This window comes from Triticum dicoccoides, chromosome 1B (genome assembly GCF_002162155.2).
Source record: "Triticum dicoccoides isolate Atlit2015 ecotype Zavitan chromosome 1B, WEW_v2.0, whole genome shotgun sequence".
NCBI classification, from domain to species: Eukaryota; Viridiplantae; Streptophyta; class Magnoliopsida; order Poales; family Poaceae; genus Triticum; species Triticum dicoccoides.
The window spans coordinates 332,366,102-332,384,036 of record NC_041381.1 but is presented as its reverse complement, the minus strand read 5'-3'; the positions used below and the strand labels follow the sequence as shown (position 1 = coordinate 332,384,036).

Sequence of the window (17,935 nt, the reverse complement as noted above, 5' to 3'; positions counted from 1 at the left end):
TACAAATTGCAAGCTGTCCAAAGAGAAAAATCAGGTTAACTTGACGATTTGACAGTTACAATACTGGAGAAACTGGAATTTACAAACTCAACTGGTACTAAATAATAAAGCAGAATCAAGTTGTACATCCACTTCTTTCTGTTGTGAAAAAACTTATGCATCATGCAAAACACTGAAATAACTACAGAATTTGCACAAATAGAAATAGCAAGCTTGTGACACAGTAATCAGGTTATCCCGATGGTGCTCAGACATGTAATTAGAAAATATTTGACTGGTGCAGACTGAAGTAACCATCAACTAAAGTCGACCATAGCTCCAAGATCAAAATGTAATAATCATAATACAAGTTTCCTTCAAGGAAAAATTGTAACATATTTGCTTGTACTCTGGTAATAGCTATAATCGTTCGTAAGATAACCAATATGTATTTTGACAAACTGATGTATATTTTTTATCCATTTTTTGCGACCGGATCGCCCATCGATGTAGGCAGGCAAACGCATACAGGGACTTTGTGGCGCTGGCCTGATATAATGTAAATGTAGAGGTGCCAACTATTAGTTACCTGGGAAAGACGGTGTGTTCATCAGAGCCTGGACTCCTCTTTTCCCTTCTGTAGCTAATTCAGGTTGGAAAATTGATGAAAAATTCTTCAGTCATCATATGCAGGAGTCACTCAATCTGACGTAGTAGAGCATGAGTCATTACCTGGGAAAAAATAGGATGGGTGAACAAAATAATTATTTCTCCTCAATCTGACAAAGCAGAGCATGAGTATACCCAAATAGTTATATAATTTGCGTGTTTTTCCATACTACCTAGATAATTAGATTTCCTTGAAGGCAGAATCCGTAAGAAAGGAATATGCAGAAATTAGAAAACCAACATAAAAGCAAACTGACATTGTTCTAGCCTTACAAAATCAGTTGTATTAGTAAGAAAATCGAAACTTCTTACCCTGGTGCTTGCAGGTTTGAATCACTCCAAGAGATCAGTGGGCAAATCATGGTAGCTGCTTTGTTCTGCTGATTGTGCCGACATAGGGATGGATTGCATCGCTAATTTGACAGCCAATAGCGATGGGAGAACATCTCTGACAAAAAACAAATTCATGATGTGATCTCTATTCTCTGATAGCCGGTGGAGAAAGGATATTGGAGATATAGGAATATAATGAGGGGGTTGGGGGGTCCAAGGGGAATTTAGGCCCATCAGATTTACTTCTAAATACTGGCATTGTGACTGAAAGATCAATTATATTGTTACAGAAAAACTACCGAATGAATGTGGATTTCATAGTTAGAATTGCAAGAAAATTTAAATGAATGTGCTATATTTTAAAAAAATGCTAGCCTTGAACCCTTTTGCCACAGAACAAAGTAACCACATACATACAAATCTATATAATACTCGTACTACAGGCAGCTAGTTTAATTTCTGTATGTGCAACAGTTTCAAAGTCTGGCTATGGATCTTCAAAGAAAGGATTATAAGCTCTAGGAATGATATTGAGAAATCTGGAAAGATTGTATAACTTAAATGTCAATTATACTACATAGGATAAATAGTTGAAGTCTAGGCACCATACCTCTATTTACGCTAGAAGGCAGAAAGATTAGAAACACCCTGCAGATAATCAGAGACTTAGTCTGTATTCGCTAGAAACAGTAGAAAATATGCAAATCCTATATCCATACAGAATATCGACTTATTTTGTTGGCTAACGCGGGGTATGTGATAACATAGAAAAACATCTGAAAGCCTCCTGCAAACTCCAAACCAAATTGGCCAGCTGTAGCATTTTCTTTGAAGGTCAGGTGTTTCATTGTGTTCATGTAGCAGCTCTGGAATACATGGTGTCGCTCTAGGATGCATAGTAAGGCTACAGCAGTCAGCAGAAGAAAATATGAGGAAGATGGGCGAAGCCACACATACCAAAGGAGCACAAGATTGCATGGAGGGGAATTCAACCCAAAGCCATCCCCAAGGTGCAGGAACGCGACGCCGTCCGGCACGTCCCCGAGACCCCAACGCCATCTCTTGAAAATGAACCGTGAGGGTACCTTGCATGCCAGACTTACTTCAGAAAAGGCACTGGTTTCAAGAATCCAATGAACCGATCGCCCAAGGTTGCAACATCTGAAAAAAATGACAGATAAGCAAATTCGGTCAGAGCGCAAAAGAACTATGAAAACACAAAATCTCTCAGTTTTGTACAGATCAATGGCATATTTAGGCGGTTTGTCATGTTTCTAACAGAATTCAGATTCAACCAAAGGAGGTGTATGACAACTGCATTTGATCCACTTATTAAACTCGGCTGTACATTCTAAAATATTAAAGTGGAACGTTATGACTTGCAGAAGTGAGCTATTGAGGCAGTAGATAAATTGTATTGCTATGGGGCAATATGGATAGTAGTACAGGCAGACTTTGCACAAGTGGAATCATATATGTCTCCTCCCGCGTGTTGACCAGCTCGTCACAAAGCGGACTTGTGATAATAGCGGGATCGGCTGTCTGTCAGGCCTCCAGGAACAGCAGGTTCTTCTCCTGAGCGCAGCCCTGCTTGGGTGGGTCTCAAAACCACAAATCAGCAAGGATTGAAGAGCAGTCTGAACCAAAATTTCGGGGCGGCGCTCCGGTGGCGACGACGGCGGGGCCCGGTTGGATCCGGGCGGATCTGGCCGGGGTGGATCCATTTCCGGTGGATTTGGCATGGAGGCGGCCGGATCCAGCGAGATTGAAGGCCAACGACACCATGGAGGTCCTGTCCAACGAGAAAGAGGAAGAGAGGTGAGAGGAGATCGAGAAGAAGGAGGAGAAGGGAGAGGGGCGAGGTGGCGGAGCGAACGGAGATCCAGCGGGGAAGGTCGCCGGCGGCGGGGCGTGGCGGAGGTGTGGGGTCGCCGGCGAGGCGTCTTGCGGGCGCGAGAGGAGCTCGCGCAGGAGGGAGCTGCGAGCGGCGGCGCGATCCGGTGTTTTTTTTTTGCAAAAAACGAAACGTTATCCACACTTTAAGTAGGACTGCGCGTTAATTTCTCAGAAACAGAGGGACTTTTTTGCAAAACGGCCGGCGACGTACAACCAGAAGCAATCCCTGGTTTATTAGTAGGTAGAGATAGAGAGGTAGAGATAGAGAAGTGTGCTCCTGCAGTAGTTATATATACGGTCGAGAGGGACGGTAAAATCTGGATGGGCTGGACTTATATGGGCTTTTATAACTCTTTATCATGGGCTTGTCCCCGTGTTTCTGACTCCTGATTTTGTATTTGGCTTTGATTTGGCTGGTTATATGTACGTACGTGTATATTGAGTAGCAGAGTACGAAAAATATTAACTATAGCTGTTATAGGTAGTGGGTTAAGTGTCTGTGGATAGACGCAGCCTTTTTTCCCCAGAAGCAAAATACACACGGGTGTCAAGGAAGTGCAAAGTATATCACTATGTATTCTTAATTTGATTATTAAAGGCTTTGTAAGGGCAAAATACACACGGGTGTCAAGGAAGTGCAAAGTATATCACTATGTATTCTTAATTTGATTATTAAAGGCTTTGTAAGGTTAAAATATTCTGCTTTCATACTAAGTGTTCGGTGTTTCAATAGAAGATTTTTTTTGTACTTACTAAAGGAGTGTTATTCTTAATTTAAGTGTTACCTAATGAATTTTATAAAGGCCGGTAATCAAAGTTTAAAATTGAATAAAAGAATGAGAAGGACGAGCACATAGACATAAACTTGAGAAAACTTAGTATTGCAGCGGTAATAGTCTGTGGCGTGAGTGAATGAGTATTTACAATGGATACAAGCAGTTACTAAGGAGATAGATAAAACAGGACAGGTCGCGGTGATATGTACAAGACTCAAAAGTGCTTAACACAGATCTTAAGCAGGGAATTGACCACAGAGAGCTTTGGTGCGTCTCCACGAGTGTGAAGGATGGCCGTTGTTTAAAAGGCGATTGTTACTTGTCTTGTGGTGAACATAGTGAGGACTGAGGCACCAAGCATCAAGGTAGTAAGGCTTCATACATAGAACAGGCTGCCATGAAAAAGAGGAAAGTTTGTAAGCCAAGATGTTGATATGGCAGGCCACATTCCTGTGTTTTATGTTAAAGATAACACAACGGAGAGGATGGTAATGGAGAAATAAGTATAAAGAAGAGGCTGCAAGAACACACATACCACTTTCACATGCTCATTGGAAACTTTGACTGAGATAGGACTGTAATATGTTTGATGAATTGGACCCTTCAACAGTCGGCTCACTCCTACGATTATCAAATTCTCATTAAAAGGATTACCTGGGAAGCATGTATCTATATTTATATGAACATGAATAGAAACTATACAAGATAGAATGAAGAAACAGAGGTTTCACAGATTTAAGCACAATCGGATATAAATCTGTTTGATGGTTGATTTATAGTGTGAAATGAACTATAGTTTATAGGAGAATTAATGGCTTTGGTAAGTAGAGAGTAGTATGTTATGCTTTAGTGTGTAGAGAGTTCATGCCTTTGTAGCTGAGGCATGTGACCATATGTAGGAGTATCATCATAACCATCGATTAGCTCAGATCCCTGTGATAGAGTTAAGGTAATTACTGCAAAGCATGTAGAATTGAAGCAAGAAAAAAGAAGCAGGAAAAGTAGGTCTAAAAGAAATGCTTACAGTGGTTGAAACGAAGGTTCTCATGAAAGTTGGCACGACCAATCTATTATGTTTTTTCTTTTGCCAAACAAGGATTCTGGCATGTGGCAGTCCATTTTTCCTAAATTCGATGTCATGGAGAACTGCAGAAGAGGATATTAGTCGAGCATGCCGAAGGAAAATGGAGAAAGCGGAGATAAATCATTAGGCACAGTACCAGTGGTCACAGGCCCAAATATCTTCCCTTCATTGATCTTCTGCAGATACTCAAGTAGCTTCATGCGATAGATACGATTAGTCTCAGCAACCTTATTAATTTGTTGTTGCTCTAATTTAAGCGGCTTTGTCATCTCAGCCCACTTAGGATTACATGTGAAGGTGGTGATTATGTCAGGTGAGTTGTGGACATGAGAAGCAGCCATTCCATCACGATATACGTGAGTCATAGAACGAGTTCTGCCAGCACCAGCAAAGGACAATGGTATTACATTATTTTGAATGCTGTCGTCTTCATTAAGCATACCAGGTACAATAACATCATCAAGATTTATGTTTTCAGCCTGCATGGTGTGCTTGATCTGTTCATAAGCAAAGAAAACCGAATATCAATAATAAACGACTGAGTGTGCGTTGGGATAACTAATGTTCAGTGTGTTTGTACTTGAAAAACAGGGTATGTAAAGAAAGGTAAATGGTCAACATAGTGTAACGGAGAATCTTAGAAAGGGAATACGAAGGTACAACATAGATATATTACATTGGTCTTACATAGTACAATATAGTTCATATTTGTACACAATGAGAGAGTAGTTGAGAGTGAGATAGTTGCTTAGGTGAAGCTATAAACACTGAGCTTCACATTTTATTTAGCCACCCTAGCAGGATAAGTATGATAGTAGATTGGCTTTTCGCAGAATGAAGCAAGGTTTGATTGTGAAGCTATATGTAGAAAGCTTCACTTGCTGATTAGCCTAGTGGGCTTTACACATTGCTTATGGGGATCGCACGTAGTGAGCACAGTCATCATCCATGTCCTGATGATAATCTTCATTGGTTTCTTCATCAAAAAGACCATCATAGACTGGTTCAGGCACATTATCCACTGAGTATATGCCCTTTTCCTCTAGTGAAATACGTGCAGCGGCCGTAGTGCTCTGGAGAGCAACAATTGCATTTTGAATTTGTAGAATAGCTTGTTTTAGTGTGGAAAGAGAGAGGCCGGCAGCAGGGTCTAAGGCAGCATCAGCAAGGCTGTGGATTTTGTCTGATGCAGCATGCACTTCTTCCAGATAATTGGTTGCTTCTCTAGTCACCTGTTTGATGGTTTGATTGCGCTGATTGATTTCTTCTGTTGTTTCTGACAACCTGTCTGAAAGTCTTGCGTAAGCTTGTTTTTCTTGCTGCAGCCGATGGTAGTTATAATCAACAAGAACCTTCCTTCCATAGCTTTCCATGTATCCAATGGCTAGGTCAGCCGCATGGTCCATTGCTGCTTCTCCGCTTACACATATATGGCTGAACAATTTAGTGCGGGGCGCTGAAGCATCATAGCGCTCCTTTGTGCGGTGAAATTCAATCTGTGATCTATATCCACCTTGCTCAAGCAAACACACATAGTAGACTGGTTTTGGGAGCCCGAGCTTGTCAAACATTGCCTCAGCCAAAGATGTTGTGCGTAGCTCAACCAACTCCATGAGGATGGCTTGAAAAGATAAGACTAGGGAGGCCGGCAGAAGCCACAATTACAGTGCGCGTTAAGAATAATGGAGATCGAAGTTTGAAAATCGATATGCAGTAACGATCTAGTAGTGCTTTACTAAGCCTAGGATGAAATGAAGCTATAATATCATTAGGGTATGAACAGAGATAATTAGTGATATTAATCCAGGAATGAGAAAGTATTTATATGGCCTGGAAAAATTTCTTTCAAAAGAGTATAGCCAAAGCATAGGCATGGATGATGTAGTTTGCTATCATTAAATAAATTTAGAAGAAGAAACAGCAGATTACATGATTTTCTGGCTCTATTAAAGTATATTATCAATAGCTATATGGTAGCACACAGACCAGATATTAAACTATATAGGGAAAAACGAAATATGACTTCATCTGCATGAATAAAACACATAATTGGATCTGGATCTGGAAACAGAGGGGTATACCTTGCAGTGTTGGGCTGTGCTTCTAGAATCTCATGGCCAGCTTTGTCTAAGATTCAAAGAGATCGAACACCTGGGAAGGAAAATCATGGGCAATGGAAGGCAAATTAATGAAAGAAAAAGATCTACTCTTACTGAACATGAAGACATGCTATTGACAGTGAGTAAGCCGCAGTAATGGCCATGGAAAGGAGGTGTCCACCTGAGAAATAGCAGAGCGCTGTGGAGACTCATCGGAGGATGTGGTTACCAGGGAATCTGGTGTGTTCGGAGAAGCATCCAACACAAAGGAGCTCTAAGTAGACCGGGGCGGATGGGGGAGAGGGGAGGGGGAACAGGGCTGGTGAGGGTGAGAAGATGAATCCAAAGAAGATAAGGTAGAGTTCGGTGTGGCGATAAGATAAGAGAGGGGGCCGTAGCATAGATTTACCCTACTCGGGCTTGAGAAGGCCGCTGGCCCATAGGAGAGAAGGGGTGGGCTTCTAGGGAAAACACATTTTTCTTTTAGCAGGTAGTCGAAGTTCTAAAAGCTAGAATATTTTACAGGAATATACATGGACATTGCTATTTGATTTTGATTTTATAGACTGGAGGCATCACTGTCGAAAGGAAGATGCTCTTAGCAATTCCTGTGGATTAGGAGAATGTGTATTTTCTGTGGCCGATGCAGATAAATCCTGAGTACAATAGAAGGGCTGTGGAAATACAAGGCAGATGTCCATGGAATATGGCTGATGACACAAGATAGAAAAATTAAATGAGGAGAAAGTTATTTAAGGATAATTTGAGCAGTCAGTGAGCGTCGGGTGTACCTATAGTCAATATATTTATATAACCAGTGGAGCACTTTAAATATGAAATTAAAAAATGTGCGGGCCAAAAAAAATGTATAGGTGGTAGTATTATTAGAGAAGAGCTAGTAATAGATGGTATAGTATCAACGAAGAATATGTAACACCATCACTCAAACTGAGTGTTTACTTCATTGATCTCGAAATTTAAATTATAAAGTGCGTGAATAGCCCATAATAGTACGGATCCACTGTGACCAAATCCTTACTTAATGAAACATCTTCTAAACAAACAAAATAAAGGAGGCTTGCGATTGGTAGCATGGAAAGACATGATTAACATTGGATGCATAGACAGAGAGTAAAACTCCTTCAAGACGGCCACATATTCCTGCCTTTGAGTGGTGCCAACCTTGTCCATGTACCCTGGATGTTGAGGATGATAAAGCAGTTAGATGTTTACATTTGAAGGCACATTTATAGCTTACCTTGAAATATACAATATCAGATAAGGAAACTTTACTTAGGGACAGTGCGTGTGTGTGTGTGTGTGTGTGTATTGTATTAAGCAATATGTAAGCAAATGAACACTGAGTGAGTATGCTTCAGTTCAATATTTTTTGTCTGTGCTCCATGTCCTGAAAGAGAACCTGTATTTGTTCCGTAGACTATGCATGTGCTAGCATGAAGAATAACAAGATGACAATCGTAAGATGGATTGGAAGGAGCAAGCACATGTATTATGCAAGTTTTGGCAGGATATAAACTGTTTGTAAACCGAGCTGGAGACACTCGAAAAATAATGCTTATGATAAGCAGGGATGGCCAGTTTTAAAGGAAAATGGACATATCAGTAGTGTACCACTGCGCTTTGTATTCAATAAGTTATAAGGGCAAACACAGCCTGACATCCGAAGATAGGAAAAGCAAGATGTAAGCAGTGCATCTGAGATTAGTAGATAGGAAACGATTATAGAAACTTTCTTACATATGATCTTGTCATTTATTCTTTAAAGAGTAAAGTCCTGCGGGCAATAGGGTGAGACTTTGCTTTTTTCGTGGAGTTGTAATCTGTTCCGCTGAGAAAGCAATAAACATGAGCAGTGCATATAGGGGCATGAGTCTGAAAAGCAGGAGACAGAGCATGTTACCTGTTTGATGCTTCTTTGTTTGCTGGTAGTGAACCAGAAGCGTCGTTGAGGCCATTCTAAAGGGAAATGCATAGTTGCATGTAAGATGATGTATGGTACCAGAGAAATGCAAGTGAAAAACAGAACAAGGTATTGCGTACGTCTGATTCATCGGCATGTTTAGGCGCAGGGGTACTATTATTGCCACTCTCCGAATAAGTTCTTTTTTTGCTGTGGTCAAGGAGCCGAGTTGATTCTGAAAGGATTCTGCACGATCATATAGCATTGACGACCAAAACTGCTCTGCTTTAAGTTGTGTCTGGCAGTTCTTGAGATCCACTGAGTTGTAATCATCTATTATAATTATCCCCATGGTCAACAGATAGGTCAAAGCAGCAGAACATGCTGATTCAATAGAATCGTCAGAAATCTGAGTTGGCTCCCCAAAGAACAACTGTTGGGTTGGGAAAATGCTTTTGCTGTGGGGTGAAGATCGATTTTCACTGATGCTACTACTGTGCCGTCATCATCGTATGTAAGACTGAATGCATGAATTGTACCACGGATCTGCTTGATAGCTTGTTCAAGCATATATCTTCTGCTAATGGTAACACGGATGGCAGAGCTACATCCATTGAGAAGGGGAAATAGTTTATTAGCTCATCTAGATATGTTAGAGTGAATAATTTTAGGCATATGCATGGGCTAGATGTAACCTGTGGAAGGCCCTTGACTATGAAATCATCATCGTCCATTAAGCTGACAGTATCTGCAGGTCAGGGGTAAATAAAGTCTCAGTGGCACGGAAATAAATCAGAGGCTAAAGGTATTGAAAAGTAACCACAGTAAATTATGTATGTAAAATCGCAAAAGTATGATAGCAAAGGCAGAATGCGAAGATAAATTTGAAAGCATCAAGATGCAACTTGACACATTTTTTAAAAAGCAAAAGAAACAAAGCATCAAGTTATAGTAGAACACGTGGCATAACCGAGACCTTTATGGTTTGATACAACATGGTTCGACAGGATATATTACATCATGAACCATACACTTATATACAGACCATCACAGCCAAATAGGTAGATTCGGATGAACTAATTGCGGCATAGTTCGATAAGACATATATTACATAGGGATACAGATAACTATATTAGCAGGTACTAAGGACTGGCTCTAAAGACGATGATGATGATCTGACGGTTCTTATAAGTTTAAAAGCAATTTTCAGGCACGACATGGAACTCATTAAAGTAGCGTTCTTTGCTGTCAAAGATGTCTTCATGATCCAAAGAGGTCCTGAATCATGGGCTATGTTTTCAAGGCGTCGCCTAGGCGACGCCTAGGCGTCAGAGCGCTCGCGAACGTCAAGGCGTCGCCGTCGCTTTAGTTTTTTGTCTAAGGCGTCCGCCTTGTGCTGTTGAGGCGTCCAAGGCGTCGCCTAGGCGTCCAAGGCGCCGCTTTGCTTGATTTTGGACGCCCTGGACATGCGCGGGCAGGTTGAGCGGGAACCAGCAGCTGGCGCGCGCCAGAAAGAGGAATTGGCGGGAGGGAAGAGAAATTGGGCGGGAGAGAGGGGGTAAACAGAGGCAGGAGAGAGAGGGGAACACACCTGTGACTCCAAATCGAGGGGAAAAGAGAGAGGAGCTCTCTCCTCTCAGTCTCTCACGCCGCCGGCCCAGATCCGTTCCTCCTCCGCCGGCCTCCCCCTGTCCGGCCAAGCTCCTCCTCCGCAGGCCCTTCCCCTCTCCGGCCAAGATCCATCTCCGCCGGCCATCCCCCTCTCCGGCCAAGCTCCTCGGCCGCCGGCAGCCCTCTCCCAAGGTACGGCTCCTCTCTGCCTCTCTTTTCCCCTCACCTGCCCATGTTTTCTGATGGTGCTGCTGCTTGTGCCTCACTGCTTTGCCTCTAAGCTAGCCCTCTGTTTAGTATATGCATGTGTAGATGTGGTGCTGTGCCTCTGCCCTCTGCCCACTGCCCTCTATTATAGTAGTGTTAGCTGCAAGTTGTGATTAAAATAGATGCTGATTGTCCTTGTTAGCCTTGCTTATGATCATGTGTTTGCCTGTTTGGAACCTAATTTATGTTGTGAACTTCTGAACCTAATTTATTGTGTTGTGGACCTAGTTTATGTAATATGTAATGCACTCATGTTTGTCATCTTGTTTTGCACTTTTTCTGTCATTTACTCTCTGTTTTTTACCAATGGTGATCTATTAATTAAGTCTAGTTTTAACCATATACTATGATATATGTTCATCTTTATGCAGATTTCTATTGTGGAAGGCAGAAATGGGAAACAAGACGGGAGGAATGGATGCTATGTGGGCTCAACAACCAGGAAATTCAAGGTATGAATCAGTTACATGTCCACTCATGGCTGCCATATTAGTACCCCTAGCGCCTAATAATAAGTGTCTAAGGCGTCGCCTCGCCTCACGCTTTGAGCGCCTAGGCGTTGAGGCGCCCCCCCAGCGCCTTAAAGCGCCTGGACGCCTTGAAAACATAGATCATGGGTCAGACGGTGGATTTCCATCGTTCTCTGTTGACAGCCCTTCATCTTCATCTGTTGGCTGTCCTTGACCATAGGGATAGACACCAGTTTCCTGAAGGTTAACAGTGGCCTCATCAGTGTACTGCTGAAAGTAGTCGCCATTGGCCTCTACATTGAAAGAACACTGTTAAGTTCCAGGTCATCTCGAGCAGAACCTGGGCTCATCCTGTCATTAACCAAATGCTTAAGATTGTTGATGGTGTTCTGTTCTATTTCTGTAGACCCATCCCATCCTTTGCTCAGAAGCTTGTTTTTGTCAATGCTCTCTTTCAGTTTCTGTTTCAAACATGCATTGTCTCTCTTCATTGCCTTAAGCTGCTAGGATAAGAGTGCATTTGCTCTTTCCACAGTCTTCAATTGTTCATAACTATAGTCCTTTGGAACCACACCCTCATAAGCGTCCATGTACTTAATTGCTGCAGCAGCAACATAATCCTGAGCTTCCTCAAGATCCTTGTGCTCTGAGGTAGACAATGAAACCTTGGCAGGCGAGCTTCTGAGTCTGATCTTGATTGGATAGAAGGTAACGGTGACCTGCAGACGGTTACCCTCTTTTGGGCGGGCTGAGTAGGTGGCGTTTGGCAGGCCAACCTTCTCTAACATAGCATCAAGCAAGATCTTAGATGAAATTGGAACAGAAGCCATTCTCGGGACCTACCGCGAGCGAGAGAGAATGTCACCATCATAAAGAGTTGGCGGCAACTACATAACTGTGTGGGTAAGAAGGGGAAAGAAAATATGATAGATGTCTGCTCGATTCTACGATTTGTATTTTGAGACGAGGAGACCAGTTGTAGGTAGTTTAGGATATCCAGGATCATTTATCCACAATGCATAATGTACAATGTATAAAAGGGTGGTGAAATGTAAGTAAGTTGTTAGGTAAATTCATTATCTCGTTTATTCTCTTTACATTGGATAGAAAGAAGGCTACGGTCAAGTATACAAGAATATCAAGACGTCCTAGTTAATCTAACACAATACTAAGACTCACAAATAAAAATCTGTGGCTTAAATGTATTAGAAAACACCATTTACTGGAATCTCAAAGACAGTCAAACACCAAACCATATTAAGATGGAATTGACTCAATTAAGTACCTGGTGAGGTAGACGATGTTGACCGATGGAAGAAGAATCGTTTGGCAGATCGGTAGGAAAAGAGTTGTTCTAGCAATAGCACGAGAAAATGGATCAGGGAGCCTGATGTGCGCCACAGGAAGGAGACAGCAGAGACTAGTAAAATAGAATGGGAGCGAAGGGAATACCGTGGACAAGGTTCAGCCGGTGGCGGCTTTCGTGGCTTCCAGTAAGGTTCTAGTCCCTGCTGGATCTGAGAGGGGAAAGAAGAAGGAGGAGAGGAATGGATAAGACTAGAGGAGAAGGAGAGGATTAGAGCGCCTCGCCTTGTGGGCCTCGGCGGCGAGATTCACCGCGCGCACCTCCGATGAACAGTTGGCACGTGAGGCCTCCACAAACAGCGGAAAGGCACGTGCATGTGCTGGTGCACGCAAGAATCACCTGACGGGATAATTAATCTTGCCGTCACCCATTCTCCTGGACCATATATTTTGTTGACTTTTATAGCTGCGTACCTACAAAGACCAACGAGGCATTACACCAATAGCTCATTGAGAGGAAAACTATAATTCTTTCTTAATTATGTGACCCAAAAGGATAATTATCTTATTTGCATGAATGGCTTGACACAGTGGAATATATTGTACTGCATAAGGTGGAAAGTCACACCACGATTATAGCATGTAAAGCAGCTAGCATAAACAAGCGGCACTCGTTCCGTCACATATAAATTAGGACTCGTGATGGACGCCGAGTTTCTCAGACCTATCTCAAATGAGTGCTGGTAAACAGTAAAAATAAAAATAAATAACAAACAGTTAGCTATTAATGTCATTGCTTAGCTTATGTGTACTTCCTCTAAAAATATCCTGATATGGGCTTAATCATATATATTGTCGAATTTTCATGGCTAATAGCAACATGTACTTAGTTCTGACTGTATGGAGGAACAAGTAAAGACAGATATCTATTTTTCATGAAGAAACATTGGGTTCCAAGTTTAAAGTAAATCGAAAAATAAACTGATTTATGTTAGCTTATTTATTTAGTTTTTTGAATTATAGGCAGGCGGCCTAACCTGCGAAGGCATCTGGCTGTTTGATAGGGTTTCTGTCGCGAGACTAAACAAATGAAGCTAAAAAAAGAGGCAACGAATTTTTTTTGCATGTTTGGCTAGTGTTTTTTTTTTGAAACAGGAACTGTATGGAGGTGTCAAGGATCTAAAAAAAATTTGTGAAGATAATCTGTGGAAAATGAAAAGCTACGCAAGTAGGTGGATTCTCAATTTTTAATTCATAATGCGGTTGAGATGAGGATAGAAGAAATAACCTAACTCTAATTAACTTGGCTGTGAACAATACATTGAAGCAGGTATATATGAGGGCAAAAACAATTACATTTGAAGGGTTAAAATAAGTATAAGTAAAATTCAGGACTGTGCATGTGAATTTTAAACAGCACAACATCTGTTTTGCGAAACGGGTTGATTAATTTAAAAGGAAGAGTGACAATGGAGAGTTATGCTTAGGAGGACACCTCTGGAGTGCCATAGTCAGAACATAAAAATAAAAACAAGTAATAGGCAGCAAGCGAGAGATTGCATGGCGCATAAGTGTAGCCATAGTAGTCTGACTTAGGCCTATTTACAGGTCTGACTTAGACTTATTTACAGAAACACCTAAATAACGAAGCCTGCCCAGTTTATATAGATATGCCATCACTGTGATCCCAGCTCTTGAAGCAAGGTGTTAGTAGCTGGTAATTCTTGCATGGTACAACTGCAGAGGCACCCGAAGAGGCACCCGAAGATCTTCAGTAGGTGACTGTTCCACTGTTAATCCATCTGGAGCAGCCCAAATAGAAATGACCTCTGGAATATTTTTGTTTTCATTTGCCCATATGGCACAGTCGTAGAACCAAATATCAGGAGAGTCATCAACCTGATGACCATTGTTTTCTAACATGCAGTGAGGGCTCAGGATATCTTCAATTATAGCCGGGCTGTAAAACTCAGTTGGCAGTCCTGTAACTCTTATCTGTTCTTTTTGAGAGAGGCTAGAAGATACTGCTCCTGCAGACGTGGACCATTTCTGAAATAAGAATGTACCAACAGGTAGCTCGATTCTAGCTGCATCAGGAGATAACGTGTGAAACAAAGTTGTAGTTACTGGCCCTTGGAAATACACAAGGTATCTGAACCTGCCAATTTGCCTGACTATGGCTTTTCCAGGACATGCAATCTGCATTTTCTGCAAACAGCGTGTTAACTTATCCTCTGTCATCATCTTCGCCTCGTCGCAAGGCGTCAGGAGGAATGATGGTTCTAATATCCGCATTTGATCAGCTGGTATGTCGACATCATTTAAATATGAATGAGAAACCCTTCCTCTCTTTAGTGCCTGCAAGAAAGAAGGAATCTTCCTGTGGGTTCTTTGAAAATATTTGTCATGATGAGCTCCAATATTAATTATGTTAACACCAACACGAAATGTCACTGTATTCCTGTGGCCAGTACTGTGGTTTCTTCCTTTGTCATACTTGCTGGAGACATGAATGAGTATATACCATGGGAATGGCACAGGAGTTCTAACGGCCCATGCCGTGCAAGCTAGTGATCGAAGCTTGAGAAAGTTGAGATTGGCTTGGCTAACATTCTCAACAATGCAATGTGGCTGCAGGGCACGCTCAACCGCTCTTCTACTCCAAAGATGTAACGGCAAACCATAGATCTTTAGCTTTAGATGTTCAGTTGCTGACTCCATCATTTCCTCAATCTGAAAATCATACAGTATTGCATCCATTGGTATACCAACATTTTTCACAGGGTAACATAAAACTTCAGTCCCATCTACTACCATGGTCACTCCACTGGACAGAACCGCACGTGCATAAGCTGTGTTTGGCTCATTCATTAAATCTAGCACCAATCGGTCTTCGTTGTCATACAAAGCATACAGATACGGTTGATATGGCAGATGAAGGTGTTCTGAAATGAGTGGTGTCAAGTGGTGCTCATCTATAGGCAATCCATCACAACGTGCTAGTATGTAGTGGGAACACAACTCCAAAACCTCTCTGGTCTTGTGTTCCACTTCGCTTATAAAACCTTGTGAAGAAGAAATATCATCAATCATGTATCTCTCTGTTAACATCCACTCGCTCAACTGATCAGCTGTGGTAGTAATAAGTGTGTTAGGAAGTCACAAAGATAAAAATATATGTATGCCTTCTCAAATGGCACTTGTTCCAGCATTAGTAAATTCATATACCTGTGGGCAGGTCGAAAGGCCATAATGTATTCATCTCCATGAGATGCTCTCTGGTAATACTGAATTGATGGGTGAAGAGGTATGTTTTTGATCTGCTGATGAACAAGGAGAATTGAGTAAAAAGGGCAAATAGTTATCTGTATATTATGCTAGCAAATGTTGATTGATTTGGTCTTGGAAGGTTAAAGCAAATGAATGTATGTTTATAGCGAAGATACTGAAAAGAAGAATCACAGTGGATAAAAGCAAAGGCGTAGCATAGATAAATAACATTGTCTTAACACTTCAACACAGACTTCATACTTATACATGACCAGAGTCAAGTTCAGAAAGGATAAAGATTTCTAGGCCAAAGCTATGAGTAGATAGTTTCGCATCTTATTTAAGCAACCTAGGAAACTAAACACAGCAGACACAGAGCTGCTTCCTAGCGGTGAAGCCATACATACACAGCTTGACATGGCAAAGAGACAGTTTAGCAGGCTCAATATGACATTTATGGGGATCGGACATAGTGAGCATTGTCATCACGAAGCTATATATAGAAAGCTTCACTTGCTGATCAGTTAGCAGGCCTTAGACAGTGCTCATGGGGATCGCACATAGTGAGCGTAGTCATCATCCATGTCTTGATGGTAATCTTCATCGGTTTCTTCATCAGGAAGCCCATCATAGGTTGGTTGAGCCACATCATCCTCTGAGTACATGCCCTTTTCCTCTAGGGAGGCACGTGCAGCGGCGGTAATGCTTTGAAGAGCAACAAGTGAATCTTGAATCGCCAAAATAGTTTGTTTTAGAGTGGAAAGAGACAGGCTGGCAGTAGGGTCTAAGGCAGTGGCAGCAAGACCATGGATCTTGTCTGATGCAGCATGCAGTTGTTCCAGATAATTGGATGCCTCTTTAGTCATCTGTTTGATGGTCTGGTTGCGCTGGTTGATTTCTTCTGTTCTCTCTAACAACTTATCTGAAAGCCTTGCACAAGATTGTTTTTCTTGTTGCAGCCGATAGTAGTTATAATCAGCAAGAACCTTGTTTTCATTGTTTTCCATGTATGTAATTGCTTGATCGGTTGCCTGATCCATTGCTGCTTCCCCACTTACACATGTATGGCTCATTAATTTAGTCCGGCTTTTCAAAGCATCATAACGCTCTCTTGTATGGTGAAATTCAATCTGTGACCTAAATCCGCCTTGCTCAAGCGGACACACATGATAAACTGGTTTTGGGAGCCCAAGTTTGTCAAACATTGCCTCGGCCAAAGATGTTGTGCGTAGCTCGACCAATTCCATGAGGACGGTTTCAAAAGATAGGCTCAAGGGGGCTGGCACAAGGCATAAATATAATGCGTGGTAAGAATAATGAAGATCGATGTCTTAAAATCGACATGCAGTAAGGACCTAAAAGCGCTTTACTAAGTGCATCATGAAACAATGGTATAATATCATGAGGCTATGGACAGAGGCAATCGGTGACATTAGTCTATGAATGGGTAAATATTCATAGGGACAGGAAATACATGTTTTTAAAGAGTATAAGTAAAGCATAGGCACTGACAATGTAGCTTGCTAAGATGAAGTTAAATTAGAAGGAAGAAAACAAGCCGAATATTTTAGAATCAATTAATAAAGAACAGTAAATTGTATACTTTACTGCCGTTATGAGAGTATATCATTCATAGATATATGACAGCACAGGAATATATATCAAACTATATAGAAAGGAATGAATAATGTCTTCATACGCATGAATTAAAGAAACAGCTGGGTGTGGATCTGGAAGCAGAGGAATATACCTTCAGTCCGGGGCCGTGCCTCTAGGATCTCCTGGCCATTTTTTGGAAGACCCAAATAGATTGCACACCTGAGAAGTACAAATCATGGGTGGTCAAAGGAAAAAAAACAAAAGAGAGAGAGGTAGATTTGCCCAGCATGAACATGCCGTTGGCAACAACGATGTTAGAGTAGTGGATCTGGAGAGGAGGAGGCGCACCTGGTAAATAGCAGAGCACTGCGGAGACTCGTTGGAGGGTGTGGCTATCCAGGGATCTGGTGTGTTTGGACAAGCATCCAAAGTAAAGCAGCTGTAAGCAGATAAGGAGAGAGAGTAGAAGGAGGCAAGGTGGACGGGGAGAGGGGCCAGGGTGATGGGAGTGAGCAGACGAATCCAAGGAAGAGAAGATAGGGTTTGGTGCGTGTGACCAGCTAAGAGAGAGGGCCGGCGGGTCGGCCGTGGAAAAGGTCGATGGGCCATAGGAGAAAAGGGGTTCTCTCAAACAAGGGACTCAACAAAGAAAATAA

General features: G+C 41.9%; 1 protein-coding gene and 3 long non-coding RNA genes across 5 annotated transcripts; all 4 read right to left on the bottom strand.

The window, feature by feature from the left end:
* Positions 1 to 574: 574 nt before the first annotated feature.
* Positions 575 to 2,021, bottom strand: LOC119333419. Its single transcript, XR_005161194.1, has 4 exons — positions 1,939 to 2,021; positions 1,592 to 1,629; positions 961 to 1,096; positions 575 to 684 (listed from the first exon to the last, which is right to left on the bottom strand). It is a non-coding gene; the product is annotated as an uncharacterized LOC119333419 (long non-coding RNA).
* A 1,712-nt stretch (positions 2,022 to 3,733) lies between these two features.
* LOC119333405 lies at positions 3,734 to 4,279 on the bottom strand. Its single transcript, XR_005161192.1, has 2 exons — positions 4,189 to 4,279; positions 3,734 to 4,045 (listed from the first exon to the last, which is right to left on the bottom strand). It is a non-coding gene; the product is annotated as an uncharacterized LOC119333405 (long non-coding RNA).
* Positions 4,280 to 4,515: 236 nt separating this feature from the next.
* LOC119333395 lies at positions 4,516 to 12,728 on the bottom strand. Of its 2 annotated transcripts, XR_005161185.1 has the most exons (11): positions 12,558 to 12,728; positions 12,391 to 12,459; positions 9,453 to 9,505; positions 8,898 to 9,361; positions 8,758 to 8,813; positions 8,595 to 8,685; positions 7,018 to 8,032; positions 6,819 to 6,888; positions 4,874 to 5,234; positions 4,678 to 4,799; positions 4,516 to 4,586 (listed from the first exon to the last, which is right to left on the bottom strand). It is a non-coding gene; the product is annotated as an uncharacterized LOC119333395 (long non-coding RNA). The 2 variants fall into 2 exon arrangements; XR_005161186.1 differs by lacking the exons at positions 4,516 to 4,586; positions 4,678 to 4,799; positions 4,874 to 5,234 and adding an exon at positions 5,314 to 6,373 and having other exon boundaries at positions 12,558 to 12,727.
* Positions 12,729 to 15,736: 3,008 nt separating this feature from the next.
* LOC119333384 lies at positions 15,737 to 17,652 on the bottom strand. Its single transcript, XM_037606300.1, has 3 exons — positions 17,628 to 17,652; positions 17,431 to 17,498; positions 15,737 to 16,959 (listed from the first exon to the last, which is right to left on the bottom strand). The coding sequence occupies exon 3, from the start codon at positions 16,925 to 16,927 to the stop codon at positions 16,226 to 16,228; it is 702 nt and encodes a 233-aa protein (XP_037462197.1). The 5' UTR covers positions 16,928 to 16,959; positions 17,431 to 17,498; positions 17,628 to 17,652; the 3' UTR covers positions 15,737 to 16,225.
* Positions 17,653 to 17,935: the final 283 nt, after the last annotated feature.

What these genes read in the sequence shown, in the direction of transcription:
- LOC119333384 (XM_037606300.1), bottom strand. Translation starts at nt 16,927, where the DNA reads ATGGAATTGGTCGAGCTACGCACAACATCTTTGGCCGAGGCAATGTTT.